Below are 25,623 nucleotides of genomic sequence, written 5' to 3'. Positions count from 1 at the left end.
AATGGCAACGGGGCCAATCACCTGGGCACCCATGAGTCGACCCACGCGCTCCTCCAGGTCACTGAGCTCCTGGAACTGGGCACGGCCTCCCCCGGTGACAGTCCGGCTCTTCAGATTCTGGGCCAGCTTGGCCTGCAAGAGAAAGGGCGGCCTCTAAGTACAGTGTGGTGCCCTGTTGTTGTGTGCACTGCCTCCCATGGTGGAATAGCTTGGCCAGTGTGGTGCCCTGTTGTTGTGTGCACTGCCTCCCATGGTGGAATAGCTTGGCCAGTGTGGTGTCCTGTTGTTGTGTGCACTGCCTCCCATGGTGGAATAGCTTGGCCAGTGTGGTGCCCTGTTGTTGTGTGCACTGCCTCCCATGGTCGAATAGCTTGGCCAGTGTGGTGCCCTGTTGTTGTGTGCACTGCCTCCCATGGTCGAATAGCTTGGCAAGTGTGTAAAGTGCAGAAAGTGCTATTGATGTTCATGCCAGTGCCATAGCTGCTGGAGGAGGGCTGGCCATTAGGCCTTTGAGGTCCCTTTGCCCATAATGTGAGGTGCGCACGCAAGGATGAGGAGGACAATGGAAAGGGTACTCACCCTGACCAACCGAGTGAGGTCGTTAAACATTTTCCGGCATTGGTCACCAGTCCTGGGGACATCGCTGTTGGCTGTGACCCTCTGGCCGATTTCCCTCCAGGCTCTCCTGTACAGCCTCTTGGGAGCCTTCTTGCCACTGTCCGGGCACAAGATATCTCTTCTCTTCTCCAAACCCCTAAGCAGCACCTTCAAATCATGGGCAGAGAAGCGCTGCGCTCGCTCACGGGCCCTCTGCATCGTTGCTGGCGCTATTTCTCTCCAGCAGCAGTGTTTAGGCCTAGCTGGAGGGCTGCAGTATCCAGGGCGTGGCAGCAGACCAAGTCGACCCTTCCCCCTTTAAGAGCTGGCCGGCGCCAGGGTGTCTGCTGTCAATCAAAACATGACCGCACCTGCGCTGCGCCCGGCCTCGGCGGTATCAGTCTGCACCGCCGGCTTAGCACCTAAAGATAGGGGTGCAACGCCAGTTTTAGCGCTCGAGCAAACTCCTTGGCCAAAGCTACTGAATATCGGCGAAGTGGCCTCCACTTTCCGGCGGGCGCAAACTTTAGCGCCCGCCCGACTTTACCACCCCAAAAGTGGCTATACTGAATTTCTAGGCCTTTGTGTTTTAAAAGCAACTTTTTTTTTGCTGGAAATGTATATTTGAAAAGAAACACGCAGAAAGCGGGAAAAAGAAATGAAGAGTTTGGAATGAAGATGGCGGCCACTCACCTCGGTTCAGAACAATAAGGCCCGCCCACACACGACCGTCATGTCACCAAAGCGTAGGATTGGTCAATCGTCCTGTCGCTCGACTCTAGGAGGGCCCATCCGCACGCGCGACAAACCCGCCCCCGCCACGCAGCGATTGGTCGACCGTCGGGTCGCTCGACCGTACGATTGGTCGACCTTAATGTCACTCTATGCTAATGAGCGACTGGGGGGGAAGAGAGAGAGCGACTGGGGGGGGAAGAGAGAAAGCGACTGGGGGGAAGAGAGAGAGCGACTGGGGGGAAGGGGGAGGAAGGGGAGGGGGAGGGAAAGGGAAGGGGAGGGGGGAGGAGGGGAAGGGGGAGGGGAGGGGTGGGGGGAGGAGGGGGGGTGGGAGGGGGAGGGGAGGGGAGGAGGGGGGGAGGGGAATGAGGGGGAGGGGAGGGGGGAGGAGGGGGGAAGGGAGGGGGGAGGGAGAAGGAGAGAGTGAGGGAAGGAGGAAGAAACCGGGCAGCCCAGACTAAAGATGGAACTGTTGTTTCCCCACATTGAAGTGCCGCCATGATCAAAGATGGCGTCAGGAGGAAATTGTCATACCGCCAGGATCAAATATGGCGCTGTTGTTTCCCCACATTGAAGTGCTGCCATGATCAAAGATGGCGGTGAGCGATCTGGTTGGTGCTGACTGGGAGTGTGTGAGAGAGAGAAAGTGAGAGAGGTTGGGCGTGGCTGGGCAGGAGAGGCCCAGGCTTTGAGGCCTAGGTTCTGAGGCCTTACAAAAACGGGGAAAGATAGGAAAAAGAATCATCAGGTTAGAGAAAATATTTACAAATGAATGAACTTTTTTTAAAAACAGTTTAATAAAAGCAGTTTTTTTTTGCTGGAAATGTAGATTTGAAAAGAGACACGCAGAAAGCAGGAAAAAGAATGGAAGCAAGATGGCGGCTACTCACCTCGGTTCAGAACGATAAGGCCCGCCCACACACGCATTGGTCAATTGGACAGGACATTGGTCAATCGTCCTGTCACCGAAGCGTAGGATTGGTCAATCGTCCTGTCACTCGACTCTAGGAGGGTCTGCCCGCACGCGCGATGAACCCGCCCCCACCACGCAGCGATTGGTCGACCGTCGGGTCACTCGACCGTACGATTGGTCGGCCTTAATGTCACTCTATATGCTAATGAGCGGATAATGAGCAGAATTTTGAACGTTTTTTGGATACCGCGGGCGCAATTTTTGTCTCGCCGAAACGTAAATACGCTTATGACCGTTCCGGAATCGTAAGCTTTCTTTTGATGTAACGCACGTGTAGGTACGCTCTATAACTTTAGAGTGTATAGCCGGACAGACTCACCGAAGGACAGACAGACAGACAAACAGACAGACAGATAGACAGACAGACAGACAGAACGATCCTTTTATATATATAGATATATCTACCTTCAGTGTGGTGAAAGGACCTACACGGGGCAGCTTGCATTGCGACAACAACCTTAATGTTCCAGACACCCAAGACCAGTTCTATCTATCAGATTTAAAGTGTTTAAATTAGGTCTTCATGTGAGGGGTTTTGACAAAGATATTGCTGATGCTTCCTGTGGTAGCTTGAAATGAACTTGAGGTTTATATGTGCACACAGTGCATTCCCTGCAATAAAAGCAGGTAATCACACCTTTATTAATTCTTTTCTGACTAGCATTAAAAGCCTGGCAGGAAGATCATGAGCAGTGCGCAATGGGCAGAAATGTAATGAGAGCAATCTCTACCCATTTTTCAGGCCTCAATCGCCTATTCTAATTCTCTTTCAATGTAACTATGTAACTCCAGAAAATGACTTCTTACAAACATGGGCATTCTTGTTTAGATTGTTGATGCCAGTGGCACAATGTGCTATGCTTCTGTAAAGCAGGATTCTGGTAGCTGAAACACTGCACAGGGAGTTCCAAGCTGGGACTTTCTATCCAGATGCTTCCCATGAGGAAGTGAATAGAGATATTGGAGGCTGTCAACCCACTATTGCATGCCCTCTGCTGACTGGTTCAGTGGGGCATTGTTGCAAGTATGGACATTGGTGACTGCTTGTCCTTAATGGAGAAAATTGTGTCTCTTACCAAGAGACAAATAACTGAAGACTAGGATGATATCAATTTAAATTAGCATTTTTATAATTAACAGAAGTGGTAGTGAGGTCTAGTCAATATGTTCTTGCCTTGAGCAATTTCTTGTGTGCTAGAATTCTCTTCATGAATTTCTGAAAATACAAAAATAACCATTTATATTCTCATGCACATAAAAGAACAATAGTCAGCCTTTTTAAATATGGATTAAGAGCTTTGGCACTCGCTCCATGCTGCGATTCCCTCATTTTGCTGGCGTTTCTATTTGTTCAGAATCCATTTTCATTTCATTCTTTCTGAGATTCAATATGTTTTTTGGGTAGGATTGTTCGGTTGAGAATGTAAGAAGGGAAAGCTTCAAACAGATCAGTAATATTTCAGGCAGGTATGAGGTGCTGGAGGCCATGATCTGAAACATTTCTCAACTGTTTAGAGGAACAGTCTTCTCAGTGCAGTTATAATACCATGTAATAAATTTAGTATCACACTGGAGTCTGGTAGTGTATTTATGTGATGGAAAATAACAAAAAGTCTACTCTGAAACAGTACATTCTTAATATACATCACAGCTGATACAATAGTAAAGCCAAAGTATGCACAATTTCTTTTTCTGACGCTATCTTTAAAAACTTTACTGTGGTCAAAAGCATTTAATAAATGTTCACTACTTGAGCCGGATTGGATCTGTGTTTTATATTGAATGCAGTAATCATTTTTCACAATACCATTTTGAAGTATTTTAAGTGTTCTCACCAGAAAGTATGATCTCTACATCTGTTTGAACAACATCCATTAAGATATACGGAAACCACCTATAATAAACATAATCCCATATGTTACATAGAGATATCACACTATTACTGTACTTTTCTGAGCGACGAGGCAAATCAGTCTAATTTGATTAGAAAAAGTCCTTTACACCCTTTCTGATATATACTGAGGCTTAAATTCCTTGGGACGTGATCCCGGTGGTTATGGCCGAAGTGAGTCCGCTGGAGTTTGCAGAGTCAGTGAGAGCACCTAATTAGTATTGGGCAGGTGGATGCAAACATCATTACAGGTGCATCTCAGGTATATGCCTGCCCCATGCAGTCGGAGGGCCTGGCACTCACCCGGCATTTGAGGAAGGTTACCCAAATCTCCTTATCCCAATCCTGGCCACGTTCCTCTTGACCTGCTGATCACGTTTTGTGGTAAAAAATTTTTTTTTTTAACTTTCAGTTTCATTGACCCCACTGGTGGAAATCAAATCCGCCCATCAGGAGTCTGTTATGCCTCACTTATTGGGGGTACCAGATACGCCGGGTCCTGACTGAGCCACTGTAGTGAGAACTCTTGAAATAAGAAGTCCAACCCGCTTTCCCACTTTTACCTTTCAACATTTACCTTCTAAAGGGCAGAGGTTCCATCCCTTATAAGGTAAGTCGGAACCACCCGGAAATGGCAGAGGCCTGTTGCAATGAGGTTTCTGCCATATTCCAAAGAGGGGGTAGAGTCTGCCAGTATCCGTAAAAGTTATGGAAAAAATTAGGCAGAACCTTTGAGGAATTTTAGCCGTGTTGTCTATGAGTTTGATGAATTATTTCTGTTGGTAGTTTTTTTTCTTGCAATTATTTTCCTTTGTCTCTTCTCCAGAAGATATTGACTCATCCTAGATTTGTGCCCTCTTTCAGATTCTGCTACAAGTGCGAGTGAATTTAAACCAAGGATGCACTAAAATAACTCATTGATAATTTTATCAAAAAAGTCAATGTCAGTACAAAATTCATACTGACATCTTCACTGAAATTATTGCCAAGAGAAATTTACCCCTTTATTTGTTTATGCAAATTTAGCCTGGCTTTCTTTTAAATAGAAATTGATTACTGAACTACTAGTAACAGCACAATTAAATTAAGACTGTTTGATCTAAGTTGCCTGTGCTGCATATGCATTACATCACAATTAGTAAAACTGAAAAATAGCATTACTCAGCATGACTTATTTGATTTTATAAAGAATCAGCAGAATATCCTATATATAATATCATATATATTTGGCATTCATTTAATATTATTGTAAAACACTAGGAAGTGTGATATTCCAAAAACCTATATTTTTGTCTAATAAGATTTCAACATAATTGTTACCTGTCACAGTTGAAGATATATTCTAATTTATTGTTACCCTCTTCCTTAATGACCACTTTTTCACAATACCAACGCTGGGATTTTTTATCCGCTTCACTGTGTAGGAGCACCTTCTGTAGCTTGCCCAAGGACACAGCCTCCAATTGGAAAAGTCCAGGCTTGAAGAAAAAGTTACAGAGCAAGTGTCAATGAAGGTACATTTTAGTTAAGATCAACTCCATGCACGCCGCACTGTGTAGATTAGTAATAACAACTCCTTGAAATATTTTATTTTCATTTTGTGCAGATTATCTGGTCATTATCACATTGCTGTTTATGGGAGCTTGCTGTGCGGAAATTGGCTGCCGCATTTCCTTCAACAGTGACTACATTTCATTGGCTGTAAAGCGCTTTGGGATGTCCGGTGGTCGTGAAAAGCGCTATATAAATGTTAGTCTTTCTTTTTAGTTCAATGAGGTTTGTTCAGCTAGAGATTCAGACACCAGAATTCAGTGCCTCAACCAGTAGGGCTTACTAATAAAATGGCCACTGCAAATAGCAAATTTTATAATGGTTATTGTAGTCAAAAACATATATTAAAAAATGGGAGCCAAAATTTCTGGCTTTTCTTTAGCAACAAAGTAAAGGTGAGTGAAAACTGATGGAATAACGGTAGAGAATGCTGTTCCTCCTCTCTGCCCTGAGGATTCCTGCCCTGCCAAAGATGCATCAACAAATGTTAGCAAATTGTTAAGAAGAAAACAATTTTTTGTTTATCAACTCGCCAAGATTACAGGTTGGTCGAAAAGTTAATATTTAGCTCCAGGTCAGATCTGGCATTGGTGCAGTCTCACCTGGACCTAAATACCCACTTATCAAAGAGAGCTTGGGTACAGCAGTCATTGCTGGGTAGCTTTAACATTGGAGGAGGTGCATAAGAGGACATACACTCACAACTTGCAATAGGCACTGTTCAGGTAGTGTGTTTACCATAACAGAGTAAGTTACCTGGGCAAGATGGCGGGATAATAGAAGAGATACAGGATTAGCAATTAGGTAGTGTTAGAGGTATGCCACACGGTGCAAGAAAACAGCCAGCTATCCGGAATTCATTACCACTAACAATGAAGGGCAGAATTACCTTCAACCTTTATACCACAGGAATCTTCCTGTACCCACAAGGGATACCTCAGGAGCTGGCCACCTTGATGTATGTAGCTCTATTAGAGAGGTAATTGGAGCTAAGTACCAACGTGCAGACTGTTACATACGCTTCAGCAGTGAGCATCTGGTTTTCCAAATTGTTGGATTTTCCATGGTACAGAGCATCATTGTGAAAATGGTTTGCTACCACTATTAAAAAAAATATTGCACTTCAATGCAAGGCTCCCACCTGGGGCATATGCTTTCATTCTAAGGCAATCAAATATGACACAACTCTTTGAGTGAAAAGGAAGGATTGATGGCTGGATCCTCTCAACCTCCCTCACCTCATGATTGTAAATATTTTCCATGCGAGATGGCCATGAGGGCTTCTTGGAGTTTGAGCCTTAAAATAGCCATAGCATCAGGGGGTATTCATGAAAAATGCCCTTATGGCCTGTGCTAATGAGGTTGCTACAGCAGTTGCCAAGTTGTTGCTCCAGTGCAGATGAGCACTAATCCAACATAGTTATACAATTTTGCAAGCCGTGTGCGTGAAAGTAAGTCACTGCTCAACACAGTGCATGGATATATTTTCCAATTGCTGAAGTTCAGGTGAGAATGCTTAGCACGCTCACACTACATTCCTCTGTGCTCTATTTTTAGACAGTTGCTAACCCATTTATTTTAATAATACCCATGTTGTTGCAACATCCTCTAGATATATATGCCAAGATCCTCACAGAGGGAGGAGGAGGAGGGCAGGAGGACTCTCAGCAGGAGGCCTTACCCACCTAGGGTCTTCAAGGAGCACTTCTCCTACCTGCACCTAAGCCAGGAGCTTCATCAAAGAGGTGGTCACAGAAGTCTGCAACCAGACCTGCAGCCTCAGAGCAGGGCGATAACAGCTCTCCCAGTGGCCCTCAAGGTCACCGTGGCCCTCAATTTTTTCGCCAATGGATGCTTCCAGTCTGGATCAGGAGACATAGCAAACATCTCCCAGTTCGCCATCCATCGTTGCATCCGGGAGGTCACAGAGGCTCAGTACTCCAGGAGAAGGGACTTCATTATTTTCTCTCTGATCAGAGAGAAGCAAGAGGAGCGTGCATATGGCTTTGCCAGGATAGCAGGCTTCCCCATGGTGCAGGGCACCATCAACTGCACACACGTGGCTTTGCAGGTGCCACATATCAATCCTGAAATGTTCCATAAATGCAAAACTACCACTCACTGAATGTGCAGTTGGTGTGCGACCACGCCAGCGCATCATGATGGTGAATGCCTGGTGTATTTTTTTTATTCGCTTATGGGATCTGTGCGTCGCTGGCAAGGCCAGCATTTATTGCCCATCCCTAGTTGCCCTTGAGAAGGTGGTGGTGAACCGCTTTCTTGAACCGCTGCAGTCCGTGTGGTGATCCTGTCAGCAGTCATCATGTGCCAGGCCGGTTTGCAAGCAATCTTCCAGCGACCATGTCAAACCAGAGGGTGGTTGCTCTGCAGCTGGCTGATGACTCCCCTCCGCAACCCCACCACTCATGGACAGCACTCATATAATGAGAGCCATACTGCCATGAGGAAGTTCATTGAGCAGACCATCGTGGTGCTCAAGCAATGGTTCCGCTGCCTTGACCGCTCGGGAGGAGCCCTCCAGTACACACCGGAGCGGGTGTCCCATTTTGTGGTCTGCTGCATGCTCCACAACTTGGCCATCATGAACGATCAGCCCTTGCCACCATGGATTCCGGCCCCACCTCAGCAGGAAGAGGAAGAGGAAGAGGAAGAGGAGGAAGGGAGGAGGCAGGCAGCAGATCCCCGTTCCAGAAGGGCCGTCCGTGAACGCCTCATCAGACTCCAGTTCCAGTGAATGAAAACCCAGAGCCCCGTTGCTCACCAATTCCCCATCTTACCATCCCTCTGTCATGGAACATCACAGTGTCTTCCTCAGCACAAAGCTGGAATGAGAGCCACCACAAAACAAACATTCCAAACACAATTTATAAATTTATCAAATTCAAATCAAAAGAACAAAGTCAACTAATCACCATTGTGCATTTCCTTAGTGTCTGTCTTTCGTGTGCCTTTGCCTACTCTGGTGCTCCTATGAAGTGCTCCCCCTGTGGCTGCAGCATGGCTGGGTGAAGGCTGCTGATTTTCAGTGGGAGAAACTACTGATGGCCTTGCAGGACAGCCTCAAGCAGCACTGGCTCTTGAAGGCCCCGATGGAGACTGCATCATCTCGGCATAGGCGGCAGCAGTCTGGGCTGGGTGGATGACAGGCAGCAGCAACGGCACTGACAGGGTGGCAGTGTTGATGTACGAATGCTGGCATTCTGAGAGAGGACAGCAGGTTCTTGCTCCACGGAGCCACTGCCACACCCCTGGGGCGGTGCCTCAGCATTCTTAGCTATCTGTTGGGGAACAGATTTCTGGAGTGCTGTGAGACCCAGTAAGCCCTTTTCTACACTCGTAAACACAGCCACAATGGCAGCAGTCTGAGCTTCCACTGCAGCACTGAGACATTGGGTCACTTTCGCCTGCGCTGCAATGGGAGCTGCGACATCGCCAATCACATGCAGGATCATGGCTGGGTCCACAAGGCTCCAAGCTCCGCGCAAAGCCCCATGTAATTTTGGAGCTGGACCTCTCCATGTTCCTTGCCACTGACAAGAGGCTCTCTGGCAGGCTTGTTATCGCACCAGCATTTCTGTGTGCAGGCCATCACCCTTCTTCTGAAGGCCGCCCCATCGAGGTCATCATCTGAGTCCTATGCAACAGAACTTGTGCGTGAACTCGCCCTCCGGGGAGCTGGCACCCGATTTACCCTTTCCCTCTGGCTTGGCTGCAGCCCACTCGTGCCCAGTGACTCATCACGTGCAGATCCTGCCTCTATACTATCATTAGGTCCCACATGGTCAGAAAACTAAAAGCCCATGGGATCCAAGGGAAAGTGGCAAGTTGGATCCAAAATTTGCACAGTGGCAGAAAGCAAAGGGAAATGGTCGATGGGTGCTTTTGTGACTGAAAGGCTGTTTCCAGTGGGGTCCTGCAGGGCACAGTACTAGGTCCCTTGCTTTTTGTGGTATTGATATACCTATCAATTCGTCCAATAAAAAGCGACGAGTTAGGAACGTAACTAAAGGTTTTTATTGACTAAATAACAGAGCCCACCCTCGTGGGTGATCGGGTCCAACAAGGAGGAATACCAGCCAGTCGACTACCTTTATACCTGGGCAGGTAGGTGGAGCCATGGGCGGAGTCGGAGGTGGTCAGCCCAGGTATAACAGCGCGACAAGAGGCGACCTCGTATCGTGATACAACAGTGATAACGGTGATAACAATACAACAGTGATAACTATAGTGTAACGATAAAAGTGGTTTACCACATTCACCCCTTGTTTAGATTTGAGTCCGGCGGGGTGAAGTGTACTACCAGTTCTGGTATGTCAGTCTGTCCGGAGGCCTCGTAAGCCTCTCCGATCGTCGCAGCGGCGGTGCTGCATTATCCGGTGTTAGTGCTGGTGTCTGCGTGGTCGGCGAAGGCTCGTGGGGTTCCGGCATGCCGTCTACCTGGGCTGGAATTGGGGGGGTGGTGGGGGGGGGTAAAGGTGGTGTCTCCGGAGTGCCCGAGGGTGCGAGGTCTCGTAAGGAGACAGTGTCCTCCCGCCCGTCTGGGTAAGCCACGTAGGCGTACTGGGGGTTGGCGTGCAGGAGGTTCACCCTTTCGACCAGGGGGTCTGTTTTATGGGCCCTCACGTGCTTTCGCAGCAAGACGGGCCCCGGAGAGGTCAGCCAGGTTGGTAGAGTGGTTCCCGTAGTCGACTTCCTGGGGAAAACAAACATTCGTTCATGGGGGGTGGCGTTAACGGCAGTGCAAAGTAGTGACCGGATGGAGTGCAGCGCTGTCGGGAGGACTTCCTGCCAGCGGGAGGTTGGGAGGCCCTTAGACTTTAAGGCTAAGAGGACGGCCTTCCATACCGTCGCGTTCTCTCTTTCCACCTGGCCGTTCCCTTGGGGGTTGTAGCTGGTGGTCCTACTTGCTGCAATACCTCTCGCTAGTAGGAACTGACGGAGTTCCTCGCTCATGAAAGAGGAGCCCCGGTCACTATGTATATAGTTTGGGAACCCGAACAAGGCGAAGAGGTCGTTCAGGCATTTAATGACCGTGGTACTGGTCATGTCTGGGCAGGGGAAGGCAAAGGGGAAACGGGAGTACTCATCAACAATGTTGAGGAAGTACACATTACGGTCAGAGGACGGGAGGGGCCCCTTAAAGTCGATGCTCAGGCGCTCGAAGGGGCGGGTGGCCTTGATCAGGCTTGCTCTGTCCGGCCTAAAGAAGTGCGGTTTGCACTCGGCGCAGGTCTGGCAGTTCCTGGTTATGGTCCTGACCTCCTCGATGGAGTAGGGCAGGTTGCGGGCCTTAATGAAGTGGTAAAGTCTGGTGACCCCGGGGTGGCAGAGGTCGTTGTGGAGGGTCTGAAGTCTATCACTTTGCGCGCTGGCGCATGTAATTCGTGACAGAGCATCGGGGGGTTCGTTCAGCTTACCTGGCCGGTACAAGATATCATAATCATAGGTGGAGAGCTCGATTCTCCACCTCAAGATCTTGTCATTCTTGATTTTGCCCCTCAGCTTGTTATTAAACATAAAAGCGACCGAACGTTGGTCGGTAAGGAGGGTAAATCGTTTGCCTGCCAGGTAGTGCCTCCAGCGTCGTACCGCCTCCACAATCGCCTGGGCCTCCTTCTCGACCGACGAGTGTCGGATCTCAGGGCCCTGTAGGGTCCTTGACAAGAAGGCCACCGGTCTCCCCTCCTGGTTAAGGGTGGCGGCAAGGGCGAAGTCGGATGCATCGCTCTCGACTTGGAAGGGGATGGACTCATCCACTGCGTGCATAGTGGCCGTGGCAATGTCTCCCTTAATGAGGGAGAAGGCTGCGCACGCTTCCTCCGTAAGGGGGAAGGATGTGGACTTCATGAGGGGTCTGGCTTTGTCCGCATAATTGGGCACCCATTGGGCATAGTAGGCGAAGAGCCCCAGGGTTCTCTTAAGTGCCTTAGGGCAGTGGAGGAGGGGTAGCTCCATGAGGGGGCGCATTCTTTCGGGGTCGGGGCCGATGAGTCCGTTCTCTACTACACAGCCAAGGATGGCAAGGCGCGAGGTGTTAAACACACATTTCTCCTTATTGTAGGTGAGGTTCAGCCGTTGGGCTGTACGGAGGAATTTCTCCAGATTCACGTCGTGGTCCTGCCGGTCGCAGCCGCAGATGGTGACGTTATCTAGGTAGGGGAATGTGGCCTGCAGTCCGTTCTGGTCAACCATCCGGTCCATCTCCCTTTGGAAGACCGAGACCCCGTTGGTGACACCGAAGGGGACCCTAAGGAAGTGGTATAGGCGCCCATTCGCCTCGAAGGCGGTGTACTGGTGGTCCTCGGGGTGGATAGGGAGTTGGTGGTAGGCCGACTTAAGGTCGATGGTCGAGAATACGCGGTATTGTGCAATCTGATTGACCATGTCAGATATGCGGGGAAGGGGGTATGCGTCCAGCTGGGTGTATCTGTTTATGGTCTGGCTGTAGTCGATGACCAGGTGATTTTTATCGCCGGTCTTAACGACCACGACCTGGGCACGCCAGGGGCTGTTGCTCCCCTCGATGATGCCCTCCTTCAGGAGATGCTGCACCTCAGAGCTAATGAAAGCTCTGTCCCCAGCGCTGTACCGCCTGCTCTTGGTAGCGACGGGTTTGCAGTCGGGGGTGAGGTTAGCGAACAGGGAAGGTGGCGGCACCTTGAGGGTGGATAGGCTGCAGGTGTTACGCGGTGGGCGGTTTAACCTTCGCTGGTTGTCGACTGTGAGTGGGGGGAGGGGTCCACCGTATGCTAGGGTTACACTTTGGAGGTGGGATTGGAAGTCCAGCCCTAGTAGGACGGCAGCGCAGAGCTGGGGGAGGACGAGGAGTTTAAAGTTTTTATACTCTGTACCCTTAACCGACAAGGTCACAGCACAGTAGCCGTTAATGTCCGTGGCGTGGGACCTCGATGCCATCGAGATTCGGTTGCGCGTTGGCAGGACAGGGAGGGAGTAGTGGCTCACCGTGTCTGGGTGGATGAAGCTCTCCGTGCTTCCGCTGTCGAACAGGCAGGTCGTGGCGTGGCCGTTTACTTTGATGTCCATCATCGACTTGGACAGGTGGTGTGGGCGGGCTTGATCCAGAGTGACGGAGGCTAGCGTGTAGGTAAGCGAGTCGTTGTCGTCTGCGGGCGAGGCGGTCGTCGGGTCCGGGGGCCCGGTGGCAGTCGGGTGTGGTGGGTAAAATGGCGTCTCCCACGAGGTAGGACAAAATGGTGGAGAAGATGGCTGCCCCCATAACTCACATGAGGCACTATTGGGGTCGGTTGCCTTGATCAAAGATGGCCGCCCCCATGACTCACGTGTGGGGATACTGGCCTCAGTTGCCGTGAAAGAAGATGGCCGCCCCCACAGTTCGCATGAGGCACTGCTGGCCTCTGAAGATCCGCTCCTGCAGGCCTTAGAGAAGTGGCCTTTCTTCCTGCAGGTTGTGCAGGTAGAGTTCCTGGCTGGGCAGCGCGACCTCGGGTGCTTCTCCTGGCCGCAAAAGAAGCAGCCGGCGGCCCGATCGCGGGTGCCCGATGTCGGAGCCGGTACCGGGGGTGGCGGGCCCGGTCGGGTCCGGGACACCGACGCTGAGGTAGGTCCCGGGGGCGGCGCTGCGAAGGGTATTGCGGTAGGGGTCGGGCCCGAGTCCCAGGGTCGCGAGCAGTACCTGGAAAATGCCTCCTGGTCCTGATGGGCCACCTCCAGGGAGAGAGCGAGGGCTTCAGCTTTGTCCAGGTCGAGGTCTTTAGCTTCAAGCAGTCTTTGCCGTGAGTAGTCGGACCGTAGGCCTTTCACAAAGGCATCGCGGATATTATCTTCCGTATTTTCAACAGCCGTCACCGCTTTAAAGTCACAGTTCCTGCCGAGTGCTCTTAGCGCCCGTAAAAATTCAGCTACAGACTCTCCTGGCTGTTGCGGGCGGGATCTTAGGAGGTGCCTGGTGTACATGTAATTTACCGGGCTGCGGTACTGCTGTTTCAGTAGGTTGATAGCGGCCTCGTACGTAGTCGTGTCCTGTATGAGTGCGTATACTCTCGGGCTCGCTTGGGCGTTCAGAAGTCTTAGTTTGGATCTCTGCGGGGCGCCGGATTCTTCCAGGTAGGATTCGAAGCAGTCCAGCCAGTGTTTGAAGTTGAGGGCTGCGTTTGCTGCCTGTGGGTTTAGATCCAGGTACGGTGGTTTGAGGGCTTGCAGCCAAGCCGGCTGGTGTGGCTGTGCTTCTGGGAGGGCTTCTGGCTGGCCAGTAGTAGACATCCTTAAAATTTAGTCAATAAAATTGATATACCTATCAATTCGTCCAATAAAAAGCGACGAGTTAGGAACGTAACTAAAGGTTTTTATTGACTAAATAACAGAGCCCACCCTCGTGGGTGATCGGGTCCAACAAGGAGGAATACCAGCCAGTCGACTACCTTTATACCTGGGCAGGTAGGTGGAGCCATGGGCGGAGTCGGAGGTGGTCAGCCCAGGTATAACAGCGCGACAAGAGGCGACCTCGTATCGTGATACAACAGTGATAACGGTGATAACAATACAACAGTGATAACTATAGTGTAACGATAAAAGTGGTTTACCACAGGTATATATCAATGATTTAGACTTCAATGTAGGGGGCATGGTTAAGAAGTTTGCATGTGCTTCAACAATTGGCTGTGTGGTTGATAGTGGGGAAGATAGCTGAAGACTGCAGGAAGATATCGATGGACTGGTCAGGTTGGCAGAAAAGTGGCAAATGGAATTCAATCCGGAGAAGTGTGAGATAATGCATTTGGGGAGGGCTAACAAGGCAAGGGAATACACAATAAATGGTAGGATACAGGGAAGTGAAGAGGAACATGGAGTGCATGTCCACAGATCCTTGAAGGTAGCAGGGCCAGTGGATAAAGTGGTTAAGAAGGCATATGGGATACTTTCCTTTATTAGTCGAGGCATAGAATATAAAAGCAAGGAGGTTATTCCTGAACTGTATAAAACACTAAATAACAACAGAAAATGCTGGAAAAACTCAGCAGTCCAGGCAACATCCGTGGAGAGAAAATAGAGTCAACGTTTCGGGTGAAAACCCCTTTGTCAAGACTAAAGAAGCACAGGAAATGAAATGGATTAAGAGGCCAAGCTGGGAGAGAAAAAAAGAGAAGAGGGGACATTAAGAGGTATTCAAAACGAGACGAGATGGTGATAGGACTAGTGGAGACAAAAGACAGCTCTAGATTAGGTGTGAAATGTTCTGGCAGAATGGGAGACAGCTGCCATGTGGGAGAGAGAGAGAAAAAAGAAAGGGGGGGGGGGGTGGGAAAGGCCAAAACAAAGGTGTGGATAAAAAATATAAGTAAAAATGTAATAGGGGCCGAGGTTATAATCTGAAATTGTTGAACTCGATATTGAGTCCGGAAGGCTGTAAAGTCCCTAATCGGAAGATGAGGTGTTGTTCCTCGAGTTTACGGTGAGCTTCCGTGGAACAATGCAAGAGGCCGAGGACGGTGAGGTCCAAGTGGGAATGGGGCGGTGAATTAAAATGACAGGCGTCCGGAAGGTCAGGGTCACCCTTACGGACTGAACGGAGGTGTTCCGCAAAGCGGTCACCCAATGTGCGTTTGGTCTCCCCAATGTAGAGGAGACCACATCGTGAGTAGCGAATACAGTATACTAGATTGCAAGAAGTACAAGTAAATCGCTGTTTCACCTGGAAGGGGTGTTTGGGCCCTGGACAGTGGGAAGGGGGGAGGTATAAGGGCAGGTGTTACATCTCCTGCGCTTGCACGGGAAGGTGCCAGGCGAAGGGGAAGGGGTGCTGGGGGTGATAGAGGAGTGGACTAGGGTGTCTCGGAGGGAGCGGTCCCTATGGAATGCTGAAAGGGGAGGGGAGGGGAAGATGTGTTTGGTGGTGGGATCACTTTGGAGGTGGCAGAAATGGCGGAGGATTATCCGTTGAATGTGGAGGCTGGTGGGGTGAAAGGTGAGGACAAGGGGAACCCTATCGTGGTTCCGGGAGGGAGGGGCAGGGGTGAGGGCAGAAGTGCGGGAGATAGAATGGACACGGTCGAGGGCCGTGTCAACCACGGTAGAGGGGAATCCTCGGTTGAGGAAAAAGGAAGACATGTCTGAAGCACTGGTGTGGAAGGTGGCATCATCAGAGCAGATACGGCGGAGACGGAGAAACTGGGAGAATGGAATAGAGTCCTTACAGGAGGCAGGGTGAGAGGAAGTGTAGTCCAGGTAGCTGTGGGAGTCAGTGGGCTTGTAGTGAATGTTGGTCAATAACCTATCCCCAGAGATGGAGACGGAGAAGTCGAGGAAGGGAAGGGAAGAGTCAGAGATGGACCATGTGAAGGTGAGGGAAGGGCGGAAATTGGAGGCAAAGTGAATGAAATTGTCTAGTTCAGGGCGAGAGCAGGAAACGGCACTGATACAGTCATCAATGTATCGGAAAGAGAGGTGAGGGAGGGGACCCGAGTAGGACTGGAACAAAGAGTGTTCCACATATCCCACGAAAAGGCAGGCATAGCTAGGACCCATGCGGGTACCCATAGCAACACCTTTGATTTGGAGGAAATGAGTGGAGTCAAAGGAGAAGTTGTTCAATGTGAGAACAAGTTCAGCCAGGCGGAGGAGGGTAGTGGTGGATGGGGACTGGTCGGGCCTCTGTTCAAGGAAGAAGCGGAGCGCCCTCAGGCCATCCTGGTGGGGGATGGAGGTGTAGAGGGATTGTATGTCCATGGTGAAAAGGAAGCGGTTGGGGCCAGGAAACTGGAAACTGTTAAAGTGGTGGAGGGTGTCCGAAGAGTCGCGGATGTAGGTGGGAAGAGACTGGACAAGGGGAGAAAAGACAGAGTCGAGATAGGAAGAGATAAGTTCCGTGGGGCATGAACAGGCTGAAACGATGTGTCTACCAGGGCAGTCCTGTTTGTGGATCTTGGGAAGGAGGTACAAGCGGGCTGTGCGGGGTTGGGGAACTATGAGGTTGGTGGCCGCGGGGGGAAGCTCTCCAGAGGAGATGAGGTCAGTGACAGTCTTGGAAACGGTGGTTTGATGTTCGGTAGTGGGGTCATGGTCCAGGTGGAGGTAGGAGGAGGTGTCGGAGATGCCCGTTGGTGAACTCCGTTTGGCTCTTCAACCTTGTTCATCTTCATTACTTTCAGTTTCCCTTCTCGTGTTTGATTAGGTATCTGCCAAGACTCAGTTTCACAGCACCATCTCGTCTCGTTTTGAATACCTCTTAATGTCTCTTCTCTTTTGTTCTCTCCCAGCCTGGCCTCTTAATCCATTTCATTTCCTGTGCTTCTTTAGTCTTGACAAAGGGGTTTTCACCCGAAACGTTCTCTATTTTCTCTCCACGAATGTTGCCTGGCCTGCTGAGTTGTTCCAGCATTTTCTGTTGTTATTTCGGATTTCCAGCATCTGCAGTATTTTGCTATCATACTAGTGTTTGGTTCACTGCCACACCTCTTCTAGGAATGCCTACCTTGAAGAAGCTCTGCTCTTCTCTTCGACGGGGCCTCCGTTTGGCTCTTCAACCTTGTTCATCTTCATTACTTTCAGTTTCCCTTCTTGTGTTTGATCAGGTATCTGCCAAGACTCGGTTTCACAGCACCATCTCGTCTCGTTTTGAATACCTCTTGATGTCTCTTCTTCGCTTTTGTTCTCTCCCAGCCTGGCCTCTTAATCCATTTCATTTCCTGTGCTTCTTTAGTCTTGACAAAGGGGTTTTCACCCGAAACGTTGACTCTATTTTCTCTCCACGGATGTTACCTGGCCTGCTGAGTTTTTCCAGCATTTTCTGTTGTTATTTCGGATTTCCAGCCTCTGCAGTATTTTGCTATCGTACGTGTATAAAACACTAGTTAGGCCACAGTTAGAGTACTGCGTACAGTTCTGGTCACCACATTACAGGAAAGCTGTGATTGCACTAGAGAGGGTACAGAGATTTATGAGGATGTTGCCAGGACTGGAGAATTTTAGCTATGAGAAAAGATTTATTAGGCTGGGGTTGTTTTCTTTGGAACAGAGGAGGCTGAGGGAAGATCTAATTGAGGTGTATAAAATTATGAGGGGCCTAGATAGAGTGGATAGAAAGGACCTATTTCCCTTAGTAGAGAGGTCAACAACCAAGAGGCATAGTTTTAAAGTAATTGGTAGAAGGATTAGAGGGGAGTTGAGAACATTTTCACCCAGAGGGTGGTGGGGTCTAGAACTCACTGCCTGAAAGGGTGGTAGAGGCAGAAACCCTCATCACATATAAAAAATACTTGGATGTGCACGTAAAGTGGTGTAACCTACAGGGTTACGGACCAAGAGCTGGAAGGCTGGATGGCTCTTTTTGGGCTGGCACAGACACGATGGGCTGAATGGCCTCCTTTTATGCCATAAATTTCTATGATTCCTCTATGATTCTAAAGACCACGCCGTGCCATTTTCTGAGCTGGTGCCTGCGAGTGTTAGATACAGTGACACTCCTTCACTGTCCTCTTCCATTATTTCGGGGACTGGCTGTGCTGATGGGACTTCTTGGAATCTGAAAGGAGAAAGGCACAAGGGTCGGGTTGTGGTGAGGGGAGGGGGGTAAAGCAAGATATCCATGCATACACCATCAGCAGCTTGTAAGTGACAAGAGATTGTGGGATGTGGGGGAAGTGGGATGCGAGAAGAAGGATTAGGTATGACCATATCGTCATCATCAGCAATGCTTTCAACTTCCTCACTTGCCACGGAAGTGCCCCGCCAATGATCTCCAACACTGTTTCCACCAGCTCCGTCAGGTTCTGCAGACTTGTTTCCCCCCACCTGTCTGCTGCTGCTCCCGGCGGTTATGAGCGACCTTTACCTGCAAGCGAAAAGGAAGTGTGTCAATGAGTGTGGTGCAATGTGTTTGGGTGATGTGCCTGCCATGGTTGAATAGCTGGCAACGTATGCAAGGTGTGAAATGTGGGTGTGAGTCTTGCATTGTGGTAAGTGTGTGAGGGTGAAGTGAAGCTATGATTGTGAGGTATGAGTGGTTATTGCTAGAGATTGTTGGTAGGTGAGTGATGAGGTGTGGTGCATTGAGCAGTGTGTGAGGCTAGTGATGCAGATGGTGGGATATGGCATTTGATGATGCATTCACTGACTTGACCACTCGTGTGAGGTCATTAAACTTTTTGCGGCACTGAATCCAGGTCCTGGGGCCAACACTCGTCGCAGTGACAGCTTCAGCGATCTCCTCCCACAGCCTTCTACTGCTCTTCCTTGAAGGCATCTTGTCCCCCTGTGGTTAGAGGAACCTGACGGTGTCTTTGAACTCCCCAAAGAAAACCCAGGACCAAGGCCTCTAATGCCGCACCTGAAAATCTCCTCATCGTTTCTCTTGGCTGTAGGGCATTTGCTTTCTACACAATGGGGCAAAATTTGTAGTCGATATGACAGCATACTCTCAGACTATGCTGTCACACCGCCTTTGAAATGGACAGCAAGTTCGTGATTTCCTCATGCGCAAATCCCGAACTTGCGATCTGTCAAGTTCCAACTTGACAGATCATCCGCTTCGACAATGAAACCACAATTACTCCTGACAAATCCAAGTTAATGCGTTGGACTGGCAATTTACTTGGCAGAATTTCCATGCCTGGGCTCAACCTAAAACCTCCACATTTCTGGCTTTTCATACTTACAAACTTTATTTTGATAGCGTTATGGACTGCGGCACCAAAAGCGCAGCTAAACCATTTCATTGCCTAGCCCCCTACATTCCTATCGCTTTGGAAGGAAGACTACTCATAAATCAGCATCACGAACTACATATTGGATCTGCACTTCTTTATTGCAAGAGAAAAAGTGGAAATCGGAGACAAAAAAAACATGTTTTGGCACAGCACACAAAGATGATCTCTAATAGTATTAATCGTTGATTCTCCCGGAAATGTAAAGAATACGATTCTGGAGAAAAATCTCAAGAATTTCCCTCGTTGAAACTTATACCCTCTTGGCCCGTTTGAGAGAGACTGGGGGTGAATGAGGGACCTTCTGTTTGCTGGTTGGCGCACCGGCCCACGTGTTCCCAGGTACGCTAACATATATGGTGCGCTCCTGGGATCCATAGGCCACTACACTGCACTCAACCCCGCAGTGTCTGACAGCAGCTTCTTGAAGGAGGGTTCCCAGCAGGTAAGTGCGCATTCCTTTCGGATGCCAGCGGCATAATCCTTAGTTATGCAGCTGACTGCAAAATCCAGACCAATGGGAATGAGGTGCTACTGCAACAAAGCACCTCCCTTTTAAATAGTGCAGAGAGCCTAGGCCAACCTTTATTGGCCATTAGACTGCACCCGATATTGGTCCCCCTGTTCAGCGCTAAGTCAATCAGCAGCAGGTAGTAGCACTGCAATCATTATAATGAGCAGGCAGCACGAATTTTAGGTGCTGTCTGCACCATTTTGAACAGGTGCAGGCAGATAGCGCTTCTCACTGCCCGTGCCCGTTTTTGGGCTTTATCCAATTTCTAGGCCACTTTCTTCTCCTTGCTCTGTGAAAAGGATAGATAAGACATTGGGGGAAAAATTAGGTTGCATTGTGCCTCCTGTTAGCGCCCCTGGGCGCTAACGGGGCACAATCCCCTAGCGCCTAGGTGTGGCGCCGCTAACGCCTCCCGCGAAATTCAGCGGGAGGTTAGTGGCGGCGGCAGCCAATAGTGTCCCGCGGCACTGCACGCCGACGATGACATCATCGCCGTGTGCAGCACCCCAGCCGAAAACTTCCCTTGTGCCCCCTGACCTATCGCCGGACGATATGTCCGACCGGTTCAGGGGGCGTTTTGGCAGCAGTGGTAGAGCAAATTAAAGGGCAAGTACCGGGCGGCCATTTGTCTTTTGGCCGACTGCCAGCACCTGCTCCTTCTTACCTCTGTATGCCGGGTGCCGGCCGCGACCGTTCAGCCCGGTATTCCTCTTAAGTGCCGGGCTGTTTTCCCGGTACACCACTCCCCAGTGGCCTAGCAGGGCCCCGGTGCGTGCAGCGCTAGGCTCCTCCCCTTTAACCGGGGGAGGTGGCCTGCAATGACGCTGTGCTACGTGTCGCCGCGCATGGCACTGTTGAATGTAGCACCGTGAAATTCACTGGTAGCGCCTCAAGAAGGAGGGGGCGCGCTTTCCTGTAGCGCCCCGCCTCCTGCTTGGGGTGCTACTACTGAATTTACAGCACAGGGGTGCTAACTTTTTTAGGGCGCTAAAATTAATGCCACGGCAATGTTAGCGCCCCAAAGGCGGTGACACTGAATTTTTCTCCCTAAGACCCAGATTTTCAAATAAACATCTGCCTGGAATGTCTATTGCAAATTCAGACAGAAGCTGTTCATAATTTTCTGCCTATTAATTTTAATAGGTGGAAAATCATGAGCAACTTGTGCCCAAATTTGTTACAGGAACTCCCCAGTGGACCAAACTGTTACACCTGGGCGCTGAAGACAAAAATCTGAGTAAACAAACACACTTATCTATTTGAATACTGTATTGGCATTAACAGTATCACGCAAAGATACTTTATCGTTACGTGGCCAACACAGGTAGGTAGCAAAATCAGCTGCCGCTGCCATCTCATGAGGGACTTACGATTGGGAAGGACGGAGGGGGGGTGGGGGGGCGGTGGTCTGTGGCAGGGGAGACCTAAGCTTTCATTGTGGGGCCTGGCGGAACACTATTGCTTTTTTTAGTTGTTTTGATCTGGAATGCACTGCCTGAAAGGGTGGAGGAAGCAGATTCAATGGTAAACTTTCAAAAGGGAATTGGATACATACCTGAAAAGGAAAAGTTTGTAGAGCTATGGAGAAAGAGCAGGGGAGTGGGACTAATGGGATAGATCTTTCAAAAGGCCAGCACAGGCACAATGGGCCAAATGGCCTCCTCTGTGCTGTATGATTCTAGGCTCCTCCTACCTCCGCAAGTAAAGTAAGAAAAAATTTACCTATTCTGGTCTCTTCTGGCCTTATTACTCTACCCCGCTCTCTTCACTTGGCTGAAAAGCCACTGCGGCTTGCCACTCAGGCCATCCAGTTAAAATTGCAGTGGGGTCCCAATCAATGTTGTAGTGTATGTACCCGTCTACCTTTAAGAGAACTACTTTAGGTGTTGCACTACTTTGTTGGCTTCTGTATACTGTAATACCGACGGTGACCACACCGGTATATAAGTGCTGTGTCAGGAAGTATTGAGCAGATTCGCCCTGACCTTCGAATAGTAAAGTCCTGTTTTAAGTTACTCTTGGAGTCTGTGTATTAATTAACTAAACAACCCACAGACTTTACAGTGGCGACGAGTCCGATCGTACCCTGCGGCAACAATAATTCCGAAGCAGTTAACGAGCGTCGAGAAGAGGCAACCGCCCTCGTCATTCTGCTGGGAGAAAACTCGAGTCTGCAGAGCTGGAAAGGAGGAAGAATTCAGAGACAAAGACTTCCATCAGCAACAGGCACTGACTGTCCCTTCTGCCACGGTGAGGAGTGAGCCGATCAGCACGAGAAGCAAGCCGGCCACGGTGACTGTGAGTAAGGGAAAAGTAAAAAGAATAACCGGAGGATAAGGGCGGTGCACTCGACCACGGTCGAGGGGGAAAGGAGCCGGACAGAAGTCGGGCCCAGAGGCGCTGAGACTGGGGCAGCGTGGAGCAAGGAAGCCGCGGTACAGACAGGCTGGGGACGCAACGGCGTCGTGAGACAGCTAGACCACGACTGGCGAAAAAGGCCGGGTAGCGACCGAAGCCACGAAGCGCTGCGACCGGGAGCGTAGGCGCGGGAAAATATAAAAACTCAGCCGCAGCCGGGGAGGGAAGCACCGGACTGCGAGAGGGCTGGGAGGCGCGATTGGGAGCCGAGCGAGCGGGAGAGGCAGAGCCGACCAAGGGAGACTGAGCGAGAGCCAGTCCAGCGGCTGAAACTATTCGCCGTCAACGGGGTGTACCCAGCGCCAGTAGAGCCGAGCGAGCGGGAGAGAGACAGAGCCCGAGCAAGGGGAACTGAGCGAGAGCCAGCCCAGCGGCTGAAACTGTTCGCCGTCAACGGGGTGTACCCAGCGCCGGTTGCCCTGCCGAGAAAAGGGAAAGCACTGAAGCCGACGCGCAGGCTGTGAACCTGAAAGCCAACGGCCGTCGCCCGTGGGGAAAGTGTACCCCTCCCGCCAGGGGAAGAAACGCGGGAAGCCACCATTAGGCGGAGAAGAAGACAGAAGCGGGGAACCGCCATTGAAGTGGGCGGGGAGAGAAGATAAGCGCGGGAAACCGCCATTTTCGCGGGAACCGCCATCTTGGAAAAAAAAAAAAATTTAAAGAAATAATTCGTGGTGTTATCAGGAAGAGAGGAAGATGCCTAAGCGGGGTAACATCAACAATTTTAATTCCGAGGTAGAAGACTGGGCCACGTATGTGGAACGCATTGAGATCTATTGTGAGGCCAATAAAATAGAAGAAGATGACAAAGCTACAACCTTGCTAAACTCGATGGGCGCGAAGACATACAAGCTCTTGAAGCATCTACTAGCACCAGCTAAACCGGCGGATCAGACTTTCGATGAGATTGTGACTGTTCTGAAGGATCACTTGAACCCCACACCGTTGATGTTGGCGGAACGATTCAAATTCTATGCAAGAACGCAAAGGAAAGACGAAAGTAACGCAGAATACTTGGTCGAACTGCGTAGACTAGCGAAACAATGCCAGTTTGGAGGGAATCTGACAGAGGCGTTGCGAGACAAATTCGTGTGCGGAATGTCGAAGGAAGAAACACAAAAATGACTGCTCGAAGAGAACGATCTTACACTTGAGAAGGCTGTCCTTATTGCTGCATCGAACGAAGCCGCAGCAAAAGGAACGGCGGAAATGCAGCTAAAGGCAGCGGCACTCAGGGTGCAGCAAATTACTTCGGGTACAACGAAATGCTATCGTTGTGGGAAGACAACACACGACCAGAACCAATGCTGGTTTAAAAACCAGGAATGTAGGAAATGTGGCAAGCTCGGTCACATAGCTAAGGTATGCCGGTCAGGAAAGAAGACCAACAATAATGAGTCACCACAAAAGAGGTACAGGAAGGTACATGAGGTGACTAGGAAGAGTCCGGAAGAACAGAATTCGGACTCACACTCCAACTGCAAGGAACTGGATAGTCTGAGAATTCACAATGTGAGTAATGAAGCTGACCGACAAGCTATCTGGATCACACTACAGATTGCAAAAGTCCAAGTGAAAATGGAAGTGGACACCGGATCGGCGTTGACGGTCATGAATAAGCATGATTATAAAAAGTTATTCAAGCATATTCCCCTACGGGATACGGAACTAGTATTGAAGACATACACGAGGCACAAAGTATACCCCATCGGAAAGATAGAAGTCAAGGTGAGATACAAGGACAAAGAGCACCAAAGGATGGACCTGTATGTGTTGCCTGAGGGAGGTCCACCACTTCTGGGACGGGAGTGGATCAGGAAAATAAAGATAGACTGGCATTCACTAAACACCATGACGGTAGATTCCGGAAAGGAAGATGTCAAACCTGAACGGTTGTCCAGAACATTAGACGAAGCTAAAGAGGTATTCCAGCAAGGACTGGGAACACTGCGAGGAATTAAAGCAAAGGTTAAGATTGCAGAACATGCAAGCCCAAAATTTTTCAAAGCCAGATCGGTACCTTACGCGATACGACCTGCTGTGGAGGCAGAACTGGAAGAACTTGAACGATCAGGGGTACTGTCAAAAGTGGACTGGAGTGAGTGGGCCACGCCCATTGTTCCCGTCATGAAGTCTTCACCAAGCAACAAGCCAGGGGGACCGGGGAAGGTCCGCATCTGCGGAGACTTCAAGATCACAGTGAATCCGGTGCTTCACACGGTACAATACCCGCTTCCGCGGATTGAAGATATCTTTGCTTCGTTGGCTGGAGGGAAACACTTCACCAAGATAGACCTGGCACAGGCATACTTACAAATGGAAGTCGAGGAAGAGTCGCGTCAGTACCTCACCATCAACACACACAGAGGCTTGTATCGTTATAATAGACTGGTTTTTGGGGTAGCTTCGGCTCCAGCAATTTGGCAGAGGGCCATGGAGCAGGTATTGCAAGGAATTCCAAGCACGCAGTGTTACTTAGACGATATCCTGATTACGGGAGAAGACGAGGAAGAACACCTCACAAATTTGAAACTGGTGCTCACTAGGTTGAAGGAATATGGCCTTCGAGTTAATCGCAAGAAATGTGAGTTCTTCCAAAAACGGATCTCGTACTGCGGTCATGTCATTGACCAAGAGGGGCTGCACAAGTCACCTGACAAGATAGAAGCTGTCGTGAAGGCCCCCGCTCCGGAAAACGTATCACAGTTAAGATCATTCTTGGGGTTGATTAATTATTATCACAAGTTTCTGCCGAATCTATCCACGGTGCTGCATCCGCTGAATGCTCTGTTGCGGAAAGAAGTACCATGGAAGTGGAGTGAGGAATGTAAAAAGGCCTTTCGCAGTAGCAAGGCGTTGATTACCTCTGAAGAAGTGTTGGCTCATTTCAACCCAACGTTACCTCTTCGTCTAGCTTGTGATGCTTCCCCCTATGGAATTGGAGCAGTACTTTCACACAAGTTACCAAATGGCTCGGAAAGGCCAGTGGCATTCGCGTCCCAATCATTGACCTCCGCGGAGCGAAATTATGCTCAAATAGATAGGGAGGCCCTCAGCCTTGTGTGGGGCGTAAGGAAATTCAATCATTATCTGCAGGGCAAGAAGTTCACATTACTGACAGACCACCAGCCGTTGGTGTCCATATTCAACCCTAACAAGGCCGTTTCCACCATGACAGCGCAAAGGTTACAGAGGTGGTCCGTGTTACTTGGGGCACACCAATATGACATCGAATACAAAAGGT

The 25,623-nt window shown here is 49.8% G+C and overlaps 1 protein-coding gene across 1 annotated transcript in view; it reads right to left on the bottom strand.

Annotated features, from left to right (window-relative positions):
* Positions 1–3,423: 3,423 nt before the first annotated feature.
* Positions 3,424–25,623, bottom strand: part of LOC147114888 (lipoxygenase homology domain-containing protein 1-like) — a 42,013-nt gene continuing 19,813 nt past the window's right edge. The window contains exons 4-6 of the mRNA XM_085992957.1: positions 5,517–5,674; positions 4,141–4,199; positions 3,424–3,521 (exon numbers count right to left, since the gene is read on the bottom strand). Coding sequence (XP_085849083.1) covers positions 3,439–3,521; positions 4,141–4,199; positions 5,517–5,674 — 300 coding nt within the window. The 3' untranslated portion in view covers positions 3,424–3,438. The remainder of the gene's footprint in view (positions 3,522–4,140; positions 4,200–5,516; positions 5,675–25,623) is intronic.

Source organism: Somniosus microcephalus, chromosome 7 (genome assembly GCF_052327205.1).
Source record: "Somniosus microcephalus isolate GS21.2 chromosome 7, FLI_Smic_1.0, whole genome shotgun sequence".
Lineage (NCBI taxonomy): Eukaryota > Metazoa > Chordata > Chondrichthyes > Squaliformes > Somniosidae > Somniosus > Somniosus microcephalus.
Note: the sequence above shows the minus strand (reverse complement) of the source record. Positions and strands in the feature narration are given on the sequence as shown.